At 44.1% G+C, this 19,044-nt stretch overlaps 1 protein-coding gene across 3 annotated transcripts in view; it reads left to right on the forward strand.

Moving 5' to 3' along the window:
• ADARB2 (adenosine deaminase RNA specific B2 (inactive)) overlaps positions 1-19,044 on the forward strand; it is a 373,028-nt gene that overhangs the window by 295,847 nt on the left and 58,137 nt on the right. For all 3 annotated transcript variants that reach the window (XM_033165589.1, XM_033165590.1, XM_033165592.1), the window contains one exon: positions 17,150-17,264. In XM_033165589.1, the coding sequence (XP_033021480.1) occupies positions 17,150-17,264 (115 nt within the window). The remainder of the gene's footprint in view (positions 1-17,149; positions 17,265-19,044) is intronic.

Here is a 19,044-nt window from a genome sequence, read left to right on the forward strand (position 1 = left end):
CAATGGGAGTCGTTGAGAACTGAGCTATCCACAAACCCCCTCCCCTTGATCTGCATATTGCTCCACTGGCTTCTTTGATGATGAGATGCATGAATAGCAAAAACATGGGCTTTTAAGAGAGTGGCAAAGAGATAAAACACTGAAAACCAGCTATACCTGTATGTATGAATGTGTGAATGTGTGTGTTTCTTTCCATGTGTCTATGACAGAAGAGATTATATGCCTTTCCCCCAAAAGCATCCATTTAATCCATTTATTTTATGAGAAACCATTGCAATACTCTGGTGATCGGGAGCAGCAATAAACCTTAATGAATAGATGATGAAGATGCCACCAAAGCAAAAAGGGAACAGTTGTTAAAATAAATAAAAGTCCATTTTTGCAGTGCCCTTTCTTTCTTTCTTTTCAAATGCCTCACTTACGGCCTCTTGAGAAGCCTCTTGAGATCAGCAACTGAGGAACTGAGCAAACGAGGAACTGCAACTCATTTTACTCAGCCCTACAACTAATTAATTATTTTAATTCCTTCTGATCCCCCCAGTCACACCTTCTCTGCCGATCCTGAGTGGCAATGACAGGCGAGGCTGGAGATGATCTGCATGCAGTTGAAAAAATACGGTGCACCACAGAGACCTACATTCAGGAGAAATATACATAGATATATACTAATAGCCATATGGCAGCATGCAGAAATCCTGCACTCTAGACCCCAGAAAATCTGTTTCAAGTAAGAGAATGAAATCCTGAAATGATCAGCGTTCCGCATACAGGATTTGAAGTGGAACATGCAGGCCTCTGATTACAAATTTCACAAGGGAGCAGAAATCTCTCCAGTAATATCTCCCATAGGGAATGCAGTGGTTGTCAAGAGATAAGTTGCAAGACAGGAGCAACCATTGCAGATCCAACACCACAGACGGCGCTTTCATATGACCTTACCTCAAACAAACAATTGAAGCAGTTGGTGCTCTCTGCATTTTTTCCCCCAGTAAGCAAAGCCATTGAGATACCTTAATAAAACTTACATCAACTACCCTGGGGCTTGGCTCTTCCCACAAGCTCTGCAGCTAGGGGTCATCTCCTTTGCTTCTTATCTATTCCCTCTTATCTTTCTTGCCGCCTCTTCCAGATATGCTCTTCCAGGCACTGATCCATAAGCCAGTGTTGTTGCTATCCTTCTACAGGAAGCAAGGCACTAAAACTGAGAGAAAGTGGGTGAGAGATAGAGAGAGGGGTGCTTGCCAATAGCATTTTCATGCAAAAGGTCTCTGGTTCAATTGCCGGCATCTCCAGGGACGGATGGGTGAAATCCTGGAGACCTAAAAGGACCAGTGGTGTCGGGCAGCTTCCTATGGCCACATATAGGCAGCTGGCTTCCAGCTTCCAGAACCCACCCTTTACCTGCTCACTTTATCAAATTAATCATCAAAGCACATTAGCTGGCGACTGTTAGGGTTGCCATATTTCAAAAAGTAAAAGCCAGGACACCCCAAAAGTTGAGCTTTTTTTTTTAAGGAAAACCGACAACATTTAATGACTCGCCTAACATCCAACACAAGGCGATGCCTTCAGAAATTCCCACCAGATGTCAATTCCGCCTCTGAAATTGAGGACATATTGCGGCCCTAGGGACTGTAGCGATTTCTTTCCCTTGCAGCTTGTAGTGCAAACCCACTTCATCAGGTCCAGGGACTGCAGGAACCATTTCTGGGACTGCAGGAACCATGTTTGCTCCTGTTATGTGGTGGGGCGTAGTCGAACCTGAAACTGGCCCTGGTGGGATGCGGGAAACAGGCAGCAGCAATGTAGATCAGATCTACAGGACTTGTGGCTCACCGAGCCAAATACATCTCAGCAGCCGTGTATGGCAACCCACCAAGGTCTTGACAACCTTCCTGTTCAGGGGGGCAGGCCATAGCTCAGTGGCAGCACAAATGCTTTGTGTGACGAAGGTCACAGGTTCAATCCCCAGCTTCTCCAGGTGCAGCTTGGATTGTCCCTAGTCTGAAACCCTGGATAGTCTCTGCCAGTCAGTGCAAACAATACAGAGCTATATGGACCAATGTTCAAACTCAGTATAAGGGAGCCTTCGAAATATATGACTAGTGGTGTCTGCTCCCTCAGCATCCTATCTAGAGCTAGAAGCTGAGGGAAATGCCTCATCTGTTCAAAGTGTAAGTTCATCCAGAGACTGCCATGGGAGAGAAAGAACATGTTAAGTCTTAGGAGGTGATGCATCAATGGAAAGCACTGCTTTGAGATGCAGTTTCCATGATACACACAGGGAGAGGAAAAAAGGAACGGTAATGTGGTGAAAAAGTATGTTGATATTTCCTTAATGTGCACTTTATTGAAGAGTAAGATAAAGGAGTGTGGTGGAGTTTATCAAAACACCAAACTGTATTAAAATTACTGTGGACCTCCAAAAATGCAACGAGAATTTAAAGTTGTTGACTAGCACTAAAAAGCACTGAGAGGATAATTGAGAAGCCCGTTAGAAGCTAATTAGTCAACACAGAGGCACACGGGAAATGCATTCTGATAACTAGCAGTTCCCCCAAGAAGAAGAAGAAGAAAAATTCAGATTAGATCTGCTTTGCTACTACAATAACAGCTTTCCTTGCTCAGATAATCGGCCAAACAATTTGGCAAAAACACATTTTTGTTTGTTTGTTTGTTTACATTTGTTTACATTGAAATGCATATGCCACCTTTCTCCCAGAAACAACCCTCTGAGCAGCTGACAGCGACAACAAAAATGTCAAACCGATAAAAACAGAGAAGCGGCTTGCAAATGCATCGAACACGATTAAAAACTAGAAAATCTTAACTATTGGCAGAGATAAAAATGCAGCGCACTCAAAAAACCACAAAAGTCAAAGGAGAGACTTTGGGAGGTAGAGGAGGTGCCACCTTAACAGTCAAACAATAAGAAAATTATAGAAATGAATCTGCAAAAGCAAGCCATAGGGAGAAGGGGCGTTTAAAAAAAAGTCAGACCTCCTCTCTCCTTGTGGCAAGATGTCCCTTGAGAGACATGTCCCTGGTGGCCACCGGGGAGGGAAGAGGAGACCTCAGATGGAGCAGCAGGAACAAGGAACAGTTCTGACCAGGCTCTTCAGATTTCTCTCCTCTCCCTCTGCCCCATCCCCAGAGAAAGATGGTCCCCACTTGTTCCTGAGGTAATCTTGATGGTGCACTCTGACACACAGGCACACACACCTGGCACTTTTAAAAGAAACACAAAACAGCCCGGGGCTGCAGGACTCACCTGCAAAACGTAGCCTTCTGATTAATTGCCTGACAGAGTCTAAGACGTGGCCTGTCACAATCCTACCAGGCAGTTGTGAGCTGGTCAGTAGCAGCAAGACATGAAGAGTTCAACGGGGGCTTTTCTCAGGGGCTTCATCAACCTTCTCAGCCTCCCCCCGCCACCGTACTTCCATAGGAAATTTCTCTAGACTTGTTGCCAACACTGCAGCCTAAAAGCAATCGAGTGTGCCAGGCCCTTAATATGAATTTTATTTATTCACTTAATTATGCTGAAAGTGCTAGATAGTTGTTATATGTGTTTTTATTTATACATTTCATTACGCCTAATGGAATGTACGCGGCGTTTTGCTGCCGCTGTTGTTGCCAGATGTATCTCAAAACAGCCATGTATACAGCAAGATAAGAAGAAGCCTCAGCAGCAGGTCGGACTATTTGTAACTCAGAATTGTCTACTCTGACTGGCAGCAGCTCTCTAGGGTCCCAAGAAAACATTATCTGCTCCCTATTATTTCAAGTGAAATGTCAGGGATTTGAACCTTCTGCAGACAAACTGTGTGTTCTGTCAGGGTTTTCGCCCAGCACCTAAAGACATGTAATGATGGCACCAAGCAAGCCTCTCTGGGGAGAGCATTCCACAGATGGGGAGCCACCACAGAAAGGACCAATTCTCATGTTGTCACCCTTCGAACATCTTGGGGAGGGGGGGGACATAGAGAAGGGCATCAGATAGCAAGCCCACAGGCAAACACCACCTACACACACACACACAACTCTCTGCCAGTCTAAGTTCACAATACCTGACTTTTTCACCCTGGAATATGGTGGGGACAAGAAGGTATATCATATGCAGCGGGAACAGCTGAAATCACAATACCAAATCCCTCCTCTTTTCTGGCTGTCAAGAGTCACATTTTTCATGGCCATTTATTCTTGAGAAGAAAGGGAGAGAAAGCAGCTTGCTATATACATTTTACTTGGTTGATAAAGTCGTACCTTGGTTGTCAAACACCTTGGTATTCGGACGTTTTGGCTCACAAACGCCACAAACCCAGAAGCAAGTGTTCCGGTTTAAGGGTGTTTTTTGGAAGCCGAACGTCCGTTTCAGCTGTCAGCATTGTTTCTGGGGCCAATAAGCCAATCAGAAGCCGCGCCTTCGTTTGCGAACATTTTGGAAGTCGAAATGGTGTCCTCGTGAAAATTTAACAGCATTTTTGTGTGAATTCTCCCCAATGTACATATTTTTGCTATGCAGTTTCTCGCACCGTAATGCATTTTTGCAAGCTTTGTTCACCAATATATTTCTCTATCTGCACACCTTACCCCCAGTTTGTGCATCTTTGTACGCATTACTTGGCCGAAGAACTACGTTGCAAAATTCAGAGAAGTGCAAGTTTCGAACGATGGCTGTGTTTTGGTGCATGTCTTGTTTTGGAGAGTACAAATTAGGTGAAATCACCTTTACAGGCAAACTCAATCAAAATTCTCCCCCACCCTAGCGCATGATCTCTTCTACACAACTCATAAAGATGCTTTAAAATGCTGGAGCCCTGTCCTCTTTTGCACCTGGCCACCCTAATAAAGAGAGAGGCCTCTCCAAGGTCCCCACAGTCCCCAGGCCATCAATGGCTTTCAAAGGTCAACATCTCTCATTGGGTTACCTTTGTGTAGGATGTGGATGATTTCTTACAGCATAGAGTACACATAAGCCCAAAAGGACAGAGTAACTTTAAAGGGCTATTCTGGGGGAAATCAGTAAAAAGGTTAGCAGGTGAGTAACCCATCCCTACCATATCTTTCAGTGATGGCTTCCCCCATCTCGGGGGGGGGGGGCGGGAACCCTGTTCAGATGACATGTTTGTTGGCTGACTTGCATTGAGCTGTCACCCATTGTCACCTCTGAACTCTCCTTCAGATCCGTGGCCTGTACGTTCTTCCGGTTGACTGTCTGGAAAGAACAAAGTTTGCTTTGGGTTCTTGTTTCCTTGCTCTGTCTCTTGCCTTTCTCTTCTCTTCTCTTCTCTCTCTCTCTCTCTCTCTCCCACATCCACCCCCAGCTGCCTTTTGTTGTGCATTTACAAGCCCTTGGAAGACAACACCCTGCTGACACTTTTAGAGAGGCATCAGCGAGTAGAAGTCTGTTGTACAGGCTGCAAAGCCATCTGGACTATGCTGTCGAAAAGGTTGGACATGGTTTTAGGCAAGATTTTATCACATTGGGAGCGATGGGTGGGGAGGGGGAAGTGAAGAGAAAAATCTCCACGCAGTACATCTTCCAAGGTTGATGTCAGTTGTTGTTTTTTTGGTGGGTTTTGTTTTGTTTTGTTTTTTTTGTTCAGTTGCAAAGCTAAATATATTGACAAACAGTTGAAAGACAGTAAGAAGGGAGATATAAATCTCCAGAGGACGGTTTGTCAAAGGTAGTGGAGTATAAACAAAAATAAAGAAGTCTGGGCTTTTATCAGAAGCTTGCTGGGCTTCGATTTGTGTTGAGGGTTTGTCTTCAGTCCTAGAACCCTCTTAGGACATGGGTGAGAAAGCTCACCTGGAACGCAAAAAAGTTGCTTCGCAAAAGATAATCAATAATCAGAAAGTGCCAATAAACAGAAGATTATTTGGAGCTGAGTTTATTTAGTGCCATTTATATTGGAGAGGGGAAGCTCTGGGAACTGTAATTCTGCCCCCTTAAAAAAACTACACTTCCCATAATTCTTTGGGATAGGCCTGTTTAAAGTGGCATAATAGAGCTTTCGGTGTTTAGTGCAGATGGACCCTCTGAATGTTATGGAGCTTAAACAAATGTGTGCTTTTTAAGCAACAAAAAAAGTGGGAGTGGGGTTGTGGCTTTGTAGTATGAAGAAAATGAAGAGCAAGTCATTGTGACAGAAGTAATTCCTCACCGTGGAGCACTTTGGGCCAAATGGGATACAGCAAGTTAGTGGATGTAATTCATTTGAGTGCCCTTTGGGTTACATTCATCTTGGCAAGTGAGCTATGATCCCAAAATTGCCTTAAAAACACATTCTGAAGACCCAAGTGATATATGAAAAGAGCCAGATGTTAAAACACTGCTTGCTTTTTCTCTGAGGAGACAGAGGGTTTTTTATTATTATTATTAAAAGAAAAGAAAAAACAGTATAGAAAATAAAAAAACACTACGTATATTGACACACTTGAACATTCTGAATTATCACTAAGCATTATAGCAAGGGCCATGCATAGAAAAACAGAATACAACCACCCTGCCCAAATGAGGAATTTACAGCTTCCTGAGAATATTGGTTTTCATGATTATGAAAGAAAACTTTATAGCTGAGGAAAGATTTGATTTTTGTTAGTAATACCTGGTAGAAATAAAATAGGTTGTGGGGGCTAACAAGGATTTAGAGAAACCAAAGAATCATGTTTCAGTGTCATGTACTGTACACCTGTATTCTGGAAACATAATAAATTACTAAAATCAGGCAAAAACTGGGCTTTTTAAAAGCCAGAACTCAGTTCTGGCACCTCTAAGGCGCTGGGTAAATATATATAAATTTGCTACATTTTCATACATATAGAATTGCGCAGGGAGATTATAACCATGTCTGTAGCCAAAGTCAGCAAAGCATATGTTCAGAACACACACTGGTCAGCCACTCTATTGTATAACTGGTTGGTTGTGGGTGAGCCACACTCTTGAAGCCTCTACCCTCCCACCTGTAGAATGGGAACAATAGTTTTGAAGTATTTTAAACACCTTCCATTGCACTTCCCCCCCCCCAATGCATGACACAGAAGATACAGTGTTGTGAAATGGCAGGAACACCTTAGTAGTGATAACCCTAAGTCCACAAGTGTTTTGTGTTCATACTGGTGTTTGTGGGGAAATTCTGGGTCCAGATTTGCTTGGGAAAGGTATTCAAGTGACTTTGGACCTCAGCCTGTCACTGGCATTGTGACGGGGAAGGTGCTACTACTGTACTGATTCCTTGTGAGGAAGCCATTCATTTGGATGCATGTGGTGAGACAGAGCAATAAAGAAACTGAGCTGTTTCTCAGAACAGACGAAGCATTGATTTTTATTACAGAGATCGGGCTTGTAATATGAATTGAAAATCTAATTTTATATATATATTTTATAGCGCATAAAAGGCTTTTCCAAGAGTTAGCCATTCCCAGGTGCCAGTGGCTTTATAGAGCTTTTATCTAGTTAAAGAAAACCCAGTCGTGCTAATTTAATCTCTGTAGTAGTACAACAGCTTGGCACCTGAGGCCTGTCCTAACGCAGCCGTAACACCGCAAATTGAAAAAAAAGAAGAAGAAGCCTCCATTGTTTTGTTTTGAATTATTCAGTACTCGCAGCCAGCCTTGTATCCCCCCCCCCCCCGTAGGGACAAGCTTTTGGGTTAAGCATCAGTAAAATGAAGGAGCAAAGGAAGGGGTTCACTTGCTTTTGGGAGTGGGGAGGGGAGAGGCAGGAACTCACTGGCAGGGCCGGGATCATCTTCGGGGCGTGATTCTGCAAAATTGGCATTTACATTCTTCATTACCTAAGCAACCACGTGCAAAACTGGAGTCAGAATCGGCAAAAAAGAAAAGAGAGGAAAAAACCAGCAACCTATCCCAATGATCCACGATTCCTTGAGGGAACAACTGCTATTTCAGCCGAAATGCTTGTTTTCTCTCGATTCATTGAAATGGGGCTTGTTTGTTTGCTTCTTCTTTTTTTAAAGCGAGGAGGCAGTACAAACAGCAATGAATCAACCTCAAATGGAAGGGCTCGTCTGTTAACATCCTCACATTAACACATTAATGTGAAGCTAAAGTTTCTAATTAAACCCAGGCACAAAATAAAGGCAAGGAAACAAAGTGCGAGTCTTTAGAAAAGCTGGGGCGTTTGGGATGTGTTTTCTTCTTCATCATCATCATCATCATCATCCCCTTTCTGGTGACTTATTTCCTTTCTCTATTCAATTAAAAGCGCTTGTCCCAAGCGGCAGTGGTGGCCGCAAGGGAGCCTCTTGGGAACAAGGTGGCTGCCCGTTGCCTCTCCATGGCTGCCGCTGCCGGCCTCCTCTCTTGGGCCACTCGTAGAAGCTGCTGGAGAGTAGGTGAAGAGGCACAGAGGCTGCGGCCACTGAAGGACAGACAGAGCTGCCCTGGACAGGAAGAAAGGGAAAGTGGAGCGGAGTCTTGGTTGAAGGGGGAAAAAATACTTTGTGCACCTGCATCTAATCTTGCCCCTTTCCAAGATGTATTTATTTGTGCATGTTTTTCTTCTTGTAAATCTACTAAAGAATAAAAGACAATAAAATAAAATCAGGATTAATGGGTTTTCTCAGGACAGTGGAGGGCATGTGTGCTGTGTCCCGTTGGTGTGTTGGTGGTGGAAATGGGGGTTTGAGGAGGTTCAACTGGGAGGAGTGAGAAATGTCCCTATTTTCACCTGAGGAATATTGGGAGGTATGTAATCTGGCACTTTTTAAGTAGGTCAAGCTGCAGGGCCCCAGATGTTGGCTTCAAAGTCCAGCCTTAATAGGGCCACCGAAACAACACAGCATAGAAGAATGGGAGCAAGAACTTCAGTCCACACTAGAAGCTGCAAAAGTGGAATAAAAGGGTCTTGGGAAACTTAAGAGAGAGGGGGGCCGACTGAGCATCTCTATAAAGAGAATTCCGTAACTTTCTAGGCAATCCTATAGATGTCTGCTTAGAATAACCTAGTATACGTTTCTCAACTCATAGGTAAGTAGGCATAGCAAGGTTGTGGGCCCTGTGGCCCTCCAGATGATGTTGGACTCCAGCTTCCATCAGCCCCAGCCAACATGGCCAGTGGTCAATGCTGGTGAGAGCTGTAGTCTAGCAAAAAGAAAAAAAACCTGGAGGGCCACAGGTTCCGCACATGACTGCAAACTTAGTGAACCAAATCAAGATATGCACAGTCTCTGCCCTCCTTTGGTGATTTATTCTTTGAAGACCAGAACTTAAAATGGGCACATTTGAAATAGCTCCTAGTTACTCTTTCCTGAAGTATTCTGTCATTGCTGTGTGAACTCTTTAGCCTATAAAAGCAGAAAACCTACCGGTAGCAATGTTTTTTTTCTATTGAAGTACAGCACATGTCAGGGACCCAGGTGGCACTGTGGGTTAAACCACAGAGTCTAGGGCTTGCTGATCAGAAGGTCGGAGGTTCGAATCCCTGCCACGGGGTGAGCTCCCATTGCTCGGTCCCAGCTCCTGCCCACCTAGCAGTTCGAAAGCACGTCAAAGTGCAAGTAGATAAATAGGGACCGCTCCAGCGGGAAGGTAAACAGCGTTTCCGTGCACTGCTCTGGTTCGCCAGAAGCGGCTTTGTCATGCTGGCCACATGACCCGGAAGCTGTCTGCGGACAAACGCCGGCTCCCTCAGCCTATACAGCGAGATGAGCGCCGCAACCCCAGAGTCGGACACGACTGGACCTGATGGTCAGGGGTCCCTTTACCTTTACCTTACAGCACATGTCTACCATCCAGTAATTCCTTCTAGCAACTCTTCTTCTGAACTCCAAAGCTACATTATTCATCTCACTGCCCACTGTGGCTAAATTACGTATCTTGCGTTGTCGTTATGGTGTTCTACCTTCATTCATTTCAATGCAAAGTAAGCACAATGCAAAAGGGGAGAATTGTATTTATTGGATTGATTTCCATTCTGTTTGCACACGCTGCAAATAGGCGAACCTTGGCAATTTCAGCTCCAATTTCCCTTTTCGTTGGAATTCTCCAACATCCTTAATCCTCGTGGGGATTTTAGCAACTAGTAACATCCAGTGTATTCTGTTTAAAGGGAGGCATTGAACAATCGTGTTTAGATCTTGTTGGGATTTTTCAAAATTAAGTAAAACAACAGCACTACCTGGTAGCACTTAAAAACATTCAGCGCTGTGCATTATAACGCATACTGGTACTATAGATTGCTATTCAAGTAACATGAATACGTTCTGAATGATGCACGGTCTGCTTTAAATAGCTTTTCCTCCTTCTAAAGATCTCGGAGGCAAAAATAGCAACAGTTTGGAAGGCAGATAAAGAGACCTTAATGGCCCCTGCTCTGAGGGTGGATTCACAGCCCGGGTACAAAAAGCATCAAAATAACAAGAGTGGATGAGTTGTGTGCATCTTCTTCTGGGGTGAAGTCTGAAGAGGGAAGACATACTTCTCCACTGTAAGAAGACGTGTTGACACCTGATATGCAGCCAACTTGTGTGTCCCTCCATGAGGGACGTCTGTGACCCTCTCCTCTTTATAGGTAACCATGGAAATGTCGACCGAGGAAGTCTGACTCACTTGCGCTTCCAGTTTTGGGGCTTACATAACACTCAACTACGTGCTCACTGGGAGAACCAAGAAAAGCACACACACACAAAAATTCCTTAGGTGAACATTAGGTGGACTTAATGTCCCACTTTACTTCAGTGGAAGGGAAATGCTTGACCTGTTTTGCATGTTATTTGTGTGCTTAATTCTCCAGTAAACAACATGAGGGGTTGTTGTTTTTAATCTTTGAGAGTAAATAATACAAATGACTGTTTACCAGAGTTGTGCGGAATATTCTTTTAGCCTGAGGCCCACATTCCCTCATGGGCAAACTGGAAGGGGCCACATGCCAGAGGGGAGCAGGGCCAGAACCAAAATGTGTGGTGTGCATGCAACTGGGGTTGGAAGAACAAAGGCGGAGGAAGGGATTGTTTCTGCTTTGTAAACCACAGAGAAAGAGAGGTGGAAGAGGACAGAGCAAAGCTGAAAGAGAGCTCCAGGGTATGGTTATTGTATTGGTAGGAGGGAGAAGGAAGAGAAAGACCATCCTCAGCCCTGCCCTACGATGAGTTGGGGCAGTGGGCCTAAGAGGGGGCCCAGAATACTCTCTGGGTGAAGAATGTCACACAGGTTATAAAAGGAAGAGAGAAATAATTCAGCACAGGGTTCCTGTTTTCCCATTGACAAGAGTCTACATGAGGATCACACTAAGCAGTGAGAGTTATATTTAATGGCCCAGAGATCCAGGAAATCTTGAAGTATGATTAACTCATGGTCTGCACTGAACTTCTGAAGTATTAAAAAAAAAAATACCCCACAGATTTTTCTTTCTTGGTTCATGCAAAGAGGGAGGCTTTTATTTTATTTTGGGCATGTAGACGTAAATCCCCCATTACCAAAGAAAGATGTTCATATAATTTTACTATGCCCAACATTTGCCTCCAAATGTCAACAGTTTACTGAAAAATGAAGTGCTGGGGGTGGCGATAACCAACGCTGCTCTTGATGGTGCCTGTTTAGTGAAAGATTTCATCCCACCCATATGCAAATCTAACCTTTCTAATATTTGAGCCCAATAAGCCCAAAGACGGGGTTTCAGTGGGAAAATGTTTACTAAAGACTTTCTTCCTTTACAATCTATTGATTTTAATATCCTTACCATTCCTGTTGAATGTCAATATCCCCCTGCAGACTGCCATTGCAAGCCTGAATCCATTTCATTTATTTATACCATTTCAGGGGGAAAGTGCTGAGAAATGAATGAAAAGTTCTTTCTTGCTGGTGTCCTAGCATTGAGAGTCGCAACTTGACCATTTGTTTCCTGCATGAATAATTGGGGGTGTTTTAATATGCCCATCAAGGACAAGAATGTCAGAAGAGCCCCATTGGATCAGACTGAAGGTCCTACAAACTCAAAGAAAGGGGCCAAGCCCTGTGGCAAAGAATGCAGAGGTTCCAGGTTCAAACTCTGGCATCTCTAGGCAAAGCTTTGAATTACCTTTGTCGAGTTGCTGAGTTAATAAACTGTGAACTAGATCAGGGGAAGCCAGCATGGTGCCTTACCCCCCATTTTATTGTGTTAGTAGATGTTCAGGGCATTCTTTTGACTGAATTGGCCTGCTCCCCACACATTAATTCCCTGATCAAACACAGCATCGTGATGCGACAAAGCTTGAAGGATCTGTGAAGTCTCAAGGCCAGGTCTAGCTGTCAGGGACCCTCAGACAACTTGGTCTAGGAAGCGGGGAAACTCTTCTACCACTTGGTTTTCCTCATAAGCTAGCTATGAGCAAGCATGACAGCAGTTCTAGGGAAGGACTGAAGGACCTCAGAACACGCAGGAGTGGTTTCATTATCCATGAAGCTGCAACCACTTATGTGCTTCTCCATGTTTCTGTGTTCCTTCTTTCACAAGCTAACATACTTCCATAAGAATGGAATCAAAGGCTCAGACCCCCCCCCCATCGTACCACTTCAAACACCTGCAAAACCTTTCTGAAAAGAGCATGCACAACTTGAGCAACAACATCTCTTACTACACAACCTTCTGTGGCCTAAACAACATAAAAAATTGAAAAAAGTCCTTCCAGTAGCACCTTAGAGACCAACTAAGTTTGTTCTTGGTATGAGTTTTCGTGTGCATGCACACTTCTTCAGATACACTGAAACAGAAGTCACCAGACCCTTATATATAGTGAGAGAGTGGGGAGGGGTATTACTCAGAAGGGTGGTGGGAATGGGTGATTGGCTGATAGGTGTGGAAAACCTGTTGACGACTGTTAACAACTGCAATTAGGAAAAAGCAAGGGGTGAGATGGCTAAAGATAGCTTTGTCATGTATAATGAGATAAGAATCCAATGTCTTTGTTCAGACCAGGTATTTCCATGGTTTTAAGTTTGGTAATTAGTTGCAATTCAGCAACTTCTCTTTCCAGTCTATTTCTGAAATTCCTTTGTAGTAAGACAGCTACTTTGAGATCTTGTATAGAATGTCCTGGGAGACTGAAGTGTTCTCCTACTGGTTTCTCTGTCTTGTGATTCCTGATATCAGATTTATGTCCATTTATCCTTTGACGTAGGGTTTGGCCTGTTTGTCCAATATAGAGAGCTGAAGGGCACTGTTGGCATTTGATGTTAGAAGATGAGCAATTAAATAGTCCTGAGATGGTATGTTTGATTTGTTGGGGCCAGTAATGGTGTTGTCCAGGTGTATGTGGCAGCAAAGTTGGCATCTGGGTTTATTGCAGGCTCTGGTACCAGTGTCCATGTTAAGTCCTGTTGTTGTATTATTGTGGGTGAGGAGTTGTTTAAGATTGGGTGGCTGTGGCCTAAATTGTGATGTTATAGCAGTTAGTGTTCTCTGGGGCTCACAATTTGAACTTAAAACACAACAAGGGGATTATCCCCTCCCTGGGAAAACCGCTATTTAGTTTTAAATCAGAGCAAACGTAAGTCAGGTTTTCAGCAAATTGCTGTTTTGTTCCGATTTAAAGCTAAATGGTGGGTTTTCCCTGGGAAAGGAATGGGGCAAGGGGGAAATCTATCAGACCCGTACTTTCTAGGCACAAGATAAAAGGATGAGCCCAAGGTCATTCTTTTCCCCAATTTCAGTCAAAGCTGGTTTTGGGGGGAAATGCATCGAAATTATTTCCTAAGAAACAGCAGGATAGATACAGGGTAGATCTGGATTGTGACGAACGCTGTGTGCCTACCACTTTCCAAACCAGTGGTAGGAGCGCACTGGGTGCAGGGTCAATGGAAGCATGTGCAAAGCCTCTCAAGACTGCTACATTTTCTGCTTCATTATATTTTTCTTTCTCTTTAATAACCACTCGACTTATTTCTGCTAACTTCTCATGTAATGGATTTAGTGTTCTTCAAAGTCCCTGGTCAGTCTTTTGAGTTCAGCAAAAGCCAAGTCCTTTTATTGCTTCTGTCTACCTCGAGCCAATTTGCTGTTTCGCCTCGACTCGGGTCTCTTGTGCTTGCTTGCTTGCTTGCTTTAGGATTTGCTGCCAAATGAGGCAAAGGAAACTGTGGCTAGTGAGATTTCTAAAGCCAATGTTAAAAATACGTTTGTTCCCTCTTAACATTTTAGGAGCAGTTCTTCTAGGAGGCCTATGTGTGCCTCCAAGCTAATTAACTCCTAATGAGTGTGAAACGCCCAGGGATGTTTACATGAAGGGCACTACAGAAACAAAGATGGACCAGATTGTAGGGCTGGGAAAGATTAACATTATGGTTTGATCCTTTTTATAATAATAATAATAATAAAAAGTTATTGAAACATTCTTCTTTTCAATACTGTGCTCTAACTGAAGATGATAAAAATCAGCAATCCATACTGATTTTTGTTGAACTGAATCATTTTCATCTCTAGAGTATTAGAAATCGCAACTACAATTTCCCTCAGGGAATGGGTTTCTAAGTTGACCGCCTCATTATGGTGTTGGTAAATTTCCTATCAGGTCAGGAACGTTCTCTGGTTGCCACACTGGCTCAGATGCTTAGGCCGTCCACAGATATTTGCTCTGGGATGTCCTTTCTCTAACACACTTGCTTTTTGTTTATGGTGCATGGTGGTTTATATAGCTCAAGATGATCTGCTCCTGGCCTGGTGGTTGTATGGCCTTGATCAGATGTTTCCTAGTGGCTAATAGGGTGAGCCCCTGCTTGTAATCTTGCCTGAACTGTTCCTGCATTACCTTAGGTAAGCAGCTGGCCTGGTTTGAATGTAACACCACATCATAGGGTAGCATTGCATGAAAAAGCCTGCTCAAGTTTTGGAGTCTTCCTACTCCTCTAAACTTCCTGCACGGCTGCAAGGAGGAAAGTGGACACTTCCTGTTTTTAACTAACCATAGTTTACATCCAGAAATGCGGAACTGTGTTAGAACAAGCCAGGATCTGACACCAAAGTTTGATCCTGGGTTGTTTCAGTAAGCCATCACCTCTACAGACCACAGTGCTTCCTTTTCAAGCACAATGTTTCCCCAAAACCAACCAACCAACTGGAAATCGCTGCACCTGCAGCTACGTAGACTTAGTTAAAAATAAGAAGTGTGTGTTTCCAATCCTCTCCTTTTGGCTCAGCTGAGGAGAGGGTTGCACGAAGCAAGGCTTGGGCAGGTTCCTTTATATAATGACAGTTTAGCGTTATGCCCTCAAATCAAGCCACTATCCACTCGCGGAGGAAGAGGAGTGCAGGAGAAGTGCACTGCTTCCGGCAGCGCAATCCTGGTGGGGTGCCATCGCGGCTTTCCCCCGCAGGCAGCATGCCACACCCCCGGACGCGCGCCACGCCCCTGGGATGCGTGCCAGCCCCGCCCCTGTCTGCTCTGCCCCCCCTCCAGTGCCAGAGCATGAAGCTCCGCCACTGTCACAATCTCACAACCTTAGTCCCACCCATTATCATTTGCATATCCATTTAATGCATATCCCACCTTTCCACCATCATCTATAATAATAAAAATGTAATGTGTGAATGAGACACGTTAGATAGCAAGGATGGGCCGCAGCATCTGGTCAAACTCAGTTACAGTCTCAGGTTTGTGGCCACATGTTTTGAAAGGCTCTGTGTGTGTGTGTGTGTGTGCTGGGAAAGAGGGTGTCTCTGGGTGCTCAGAGACACGATGATAACATTCACTTTAAAGGAAAACTCGGAGCGGGAAGCGAGGAAAGATGTCAACAGTAGAGCACACGCATGACTTACATCTGTGCTGGGACAGCTTGATCCATGTACTGTTATACCGAGACAGCTTTTTCTGTATTTATTTACAGCAAAGCTTAATAATTAATGAGCACTTATTATTATAGCTGCTCCAGAACCATATGGCAGGCAGGATGTGAACAAATCTTTCGAGACAAAGCACTCGGGTGGAAGCGTGTTCTGATTTTGCTCCTTTCTGTCTGAGCAGAAGGCAGAGGTGTTCTCGCAGCATGAAATGTTTACTTACAGGGTTTCATTTTGGGAGGGGGGCTCCTTTTCTTGCTTAGCCCATTCCGCCAACAAATTTCAGGCAGGTCCTGGGCCAGGTTCTTCTCTTGATGGAACTGAGCAAAAGAGAGGCCTCAGGTACAGAGCGGGAAGTGTAGGATTTGCAAGTTCACAAATGATCCGCAAAGACTGGATTGAAAGGAACAAACTTTCAGTTCTGCCACCGCAAAACTAGATAGAAAACCAAAGGTAGACAAATGCCCCTTAGCTTCCTTTCACTGCTGGTCTCATCCAGAACTGATCCTCTCCCTCCCCTTCCAGATCACTTTATAGTTCCTACTCACATTACAAGAAAGCTGGAGATGGCATCAAGTCCAGATCATCAGCTCCATGGTGGATCAGAGCCACAAGATGAGCCTCAATGGAATCCAACTTCATACCCAGTTAGTTAGCAAAATCAACAACAAAATAGCTTTCCCCACCTAAATTTGTTGTTGTAATCTGTCTCAGGAGACAATGGAAGACTGCACCTTCAGAGGTCAAACCATTGGAGAGTTACAGCACCTGCTGTGGCTGTAGAGACTGATACAGGAGAGACATGTTTTATTGCAGGTGGGGGAGATGAAGGCGTCCAGTTTTGCTGCAACAGGTGCACCATGGCGTTTCTTTTCTCTGAACTCATCCCACCTAAATTAGGCTGTTGGAAACTAAGGAAGCTAAGCCAGAGAGGACTGTTGCATGAAAGGGCTGTGAGATGTGGTACTGAAAACATATTCCTTGCTTTAGAAGGTGCTCAGAAGCACCTTTCATTCTAGTTTGTCTCTGGCTGGCAGATCCTGAGCTTCTAGTAATAAGCACTGTGACTCTTAACAAGCCTGAAGTCTTACCAATAATGAGCCAGGCAACATCTGTGCTAGTCTCCAATGGTGGTTGGTGTAACTACTGGTAGAAAAAATTGTGTGTGTGTGTGTGTGAGCAATAAGATAAATTTCACAATGAGGTTTAAAGCGGTGCCATTGTGCTTGTTGTGACCTGTATATAGGCAATGACAAAGCCATTTTGATTAAAGGAGAAAGGTGGCAAAGAAGTTATTTTATTGACAGTTGCAGACCATTGCTCCGGTCCAGCAGAGTGAAAGAATGGCTTCTGCTTGTGTCCTTTCAGGAATTCGCTGATTCCCTCTATCAAATGATTACGCAGAAGTTTCAAGAGGTGACAGATAATTTCGCTGCCATCTATGCACGTCACAAATCCCTTGCAGGAATTGTCATGACCAGAGGTAAGCGTAAACTTTCTTTCATGCTGGTTTGTTACCTTATAATTTGTTTGGGTTTTGGGGGGGGGGTTTCTAGGTCCTGAGGGATTGCTCAATTGGTAGAGCATGAGACTGTCAATCTCAGGATCATGGCTTTGATCCCCATGTTGGGCAAAAGATTCCTGAATTGCAGGGAGTTGGACTAGGTGGTCCTCGTGGTCCCTTCCAACTCTACAACTCTATGATTCCGTGATTCTTCTAGTGGAAGATGAAACATAGTTTACACTGGCCACTAGGGGCGGGAGGTAGTTTTTGCATTTGTATCTGAGGTCTTTATAGTATTTGTTTTCAGTGATTCAAACTTCTTGTATTGTAATGGTAGCTCTGAGACTTTGTGCTGTGCAGCATTTAGAGTGGAGGTGGGGTGCCTCAGGCCCAAAGGACAAAAGTGGCCCTCCAAGCCTCTGAATCAGGCCCTCGGAGCTCTCTTCATGCCACATGCCCTCTCCCCAAGCCATGCAGCTCACCAGTCCTGCTTTGCTGCCTTCTCGGGTGCTTTTGCCTGGTTGCAATGTGATCTTGAGCTTAACTTTTCTTTACATTAACTTAATGCTTAACTTTTCTCAATTCTCTACAGCAGAGTGGTCCAAAGTGCAGCTCTCGGGGCGCATGTGGCCCTCAGGGCCTTTTTGGGTGGCCCTTGGCAACATTTGGCATCCTCCCACAGCCCTTGTGTTGCTTTCCCAAAGCCCGGTTAGCAAGGCGCTGTGTTTTGGGCAAGAGGCGCAAGGCTCTGACAGGGTCCTAGACATAGCTGTCAACTTTTCCCTTTTTTAAAGGGAAATTCCCTTATTCCAAAAAAGGATTCCTTGCAAGAAAAGGGAAAAGTTAACAGCTATGGTCCTAGAGTCCTTCTGTCTCCTTCCCAAAGCCAGTTAGCACTTTCCCAACGTTGGGAAGGAGGTGAGAGGGCTGTAGGACCCTGGTCAGAGCCTTGGACCTCCTTCTCCAAACCCAGCATCTCTCTTAGCTGGTTTTGGGCAGGAAGTACATCACAGAAAAGCCCTTGCTCCTGATAATCCTGGCACTCAAACATGTATAAATCATTCATTAAATGATCGAAGAAACTATAATTGCATAGGCAGCATAATTCCATCCTACCTTACCTCAATTAATTACCGTATACTGTATTCTGGTCTATAAGACTACTTTTTAATCCAGGAAAATCTTCTCAAAAGTCGGGGGTCGTCTTATATGCCGGGTGGAGAATCTGCAGTCGAGTATACCTCAAACTCTGTATTTTAACTGGAAAAGTTGGGGGTCGTCTTATACGCCCAGTCGTCTTATACGCCGGAATATACGGTAATTAATTTGTACCCCACTTTCCAGTCAAAAATATTGTTCCCAAAGCAACATGCCAATACACAACAGAACCAATCCATGTCCTATTGCAGGCTGAGTTGAGGGGAAAAAGATGTGGATAAACAAAAATGCTAGTTGCCGATGATTAAAAAAATGTACCGGTATATTTATTGGGGTAAATCCATTCTGGATAACTAAGAATGTCTGAAGAAGAAATCATGCTACAGTACAGAAATGCATTGTAGGTCTAATCTCACAAATTTTATATTTATGGGTGGGGTTTTTTCCAAATTGTTTAATAGCTGTGGCATTGTCATGATGCTCGAAAATTCATGGCGGTTCTAAATTCTGCAGGCAAAACTTTGGATTCTAATCCGATCCCAGGTGTTTTGTCTCCTACGTAGTTTTTACTTCAGCTTGCAAAAGTACAAAGGCAGCAAAT

The sequence above is a fragment of the Lacerta agilis genome, chromosome 12 (assembly GCF_009819535.1).
Source record: "Lacerta agilis isolate rLacAgi1 chromosome 12, rLacAgi1.pri, whole genome shotgun sequence".
Classification (NCBI taxonomy): domain Eukaryota; kingdom Metazoa; phylum Chordata; class Lepidosauria; order Squamata; family Lacertidae; genus Lacerta; species Lacerta agilis.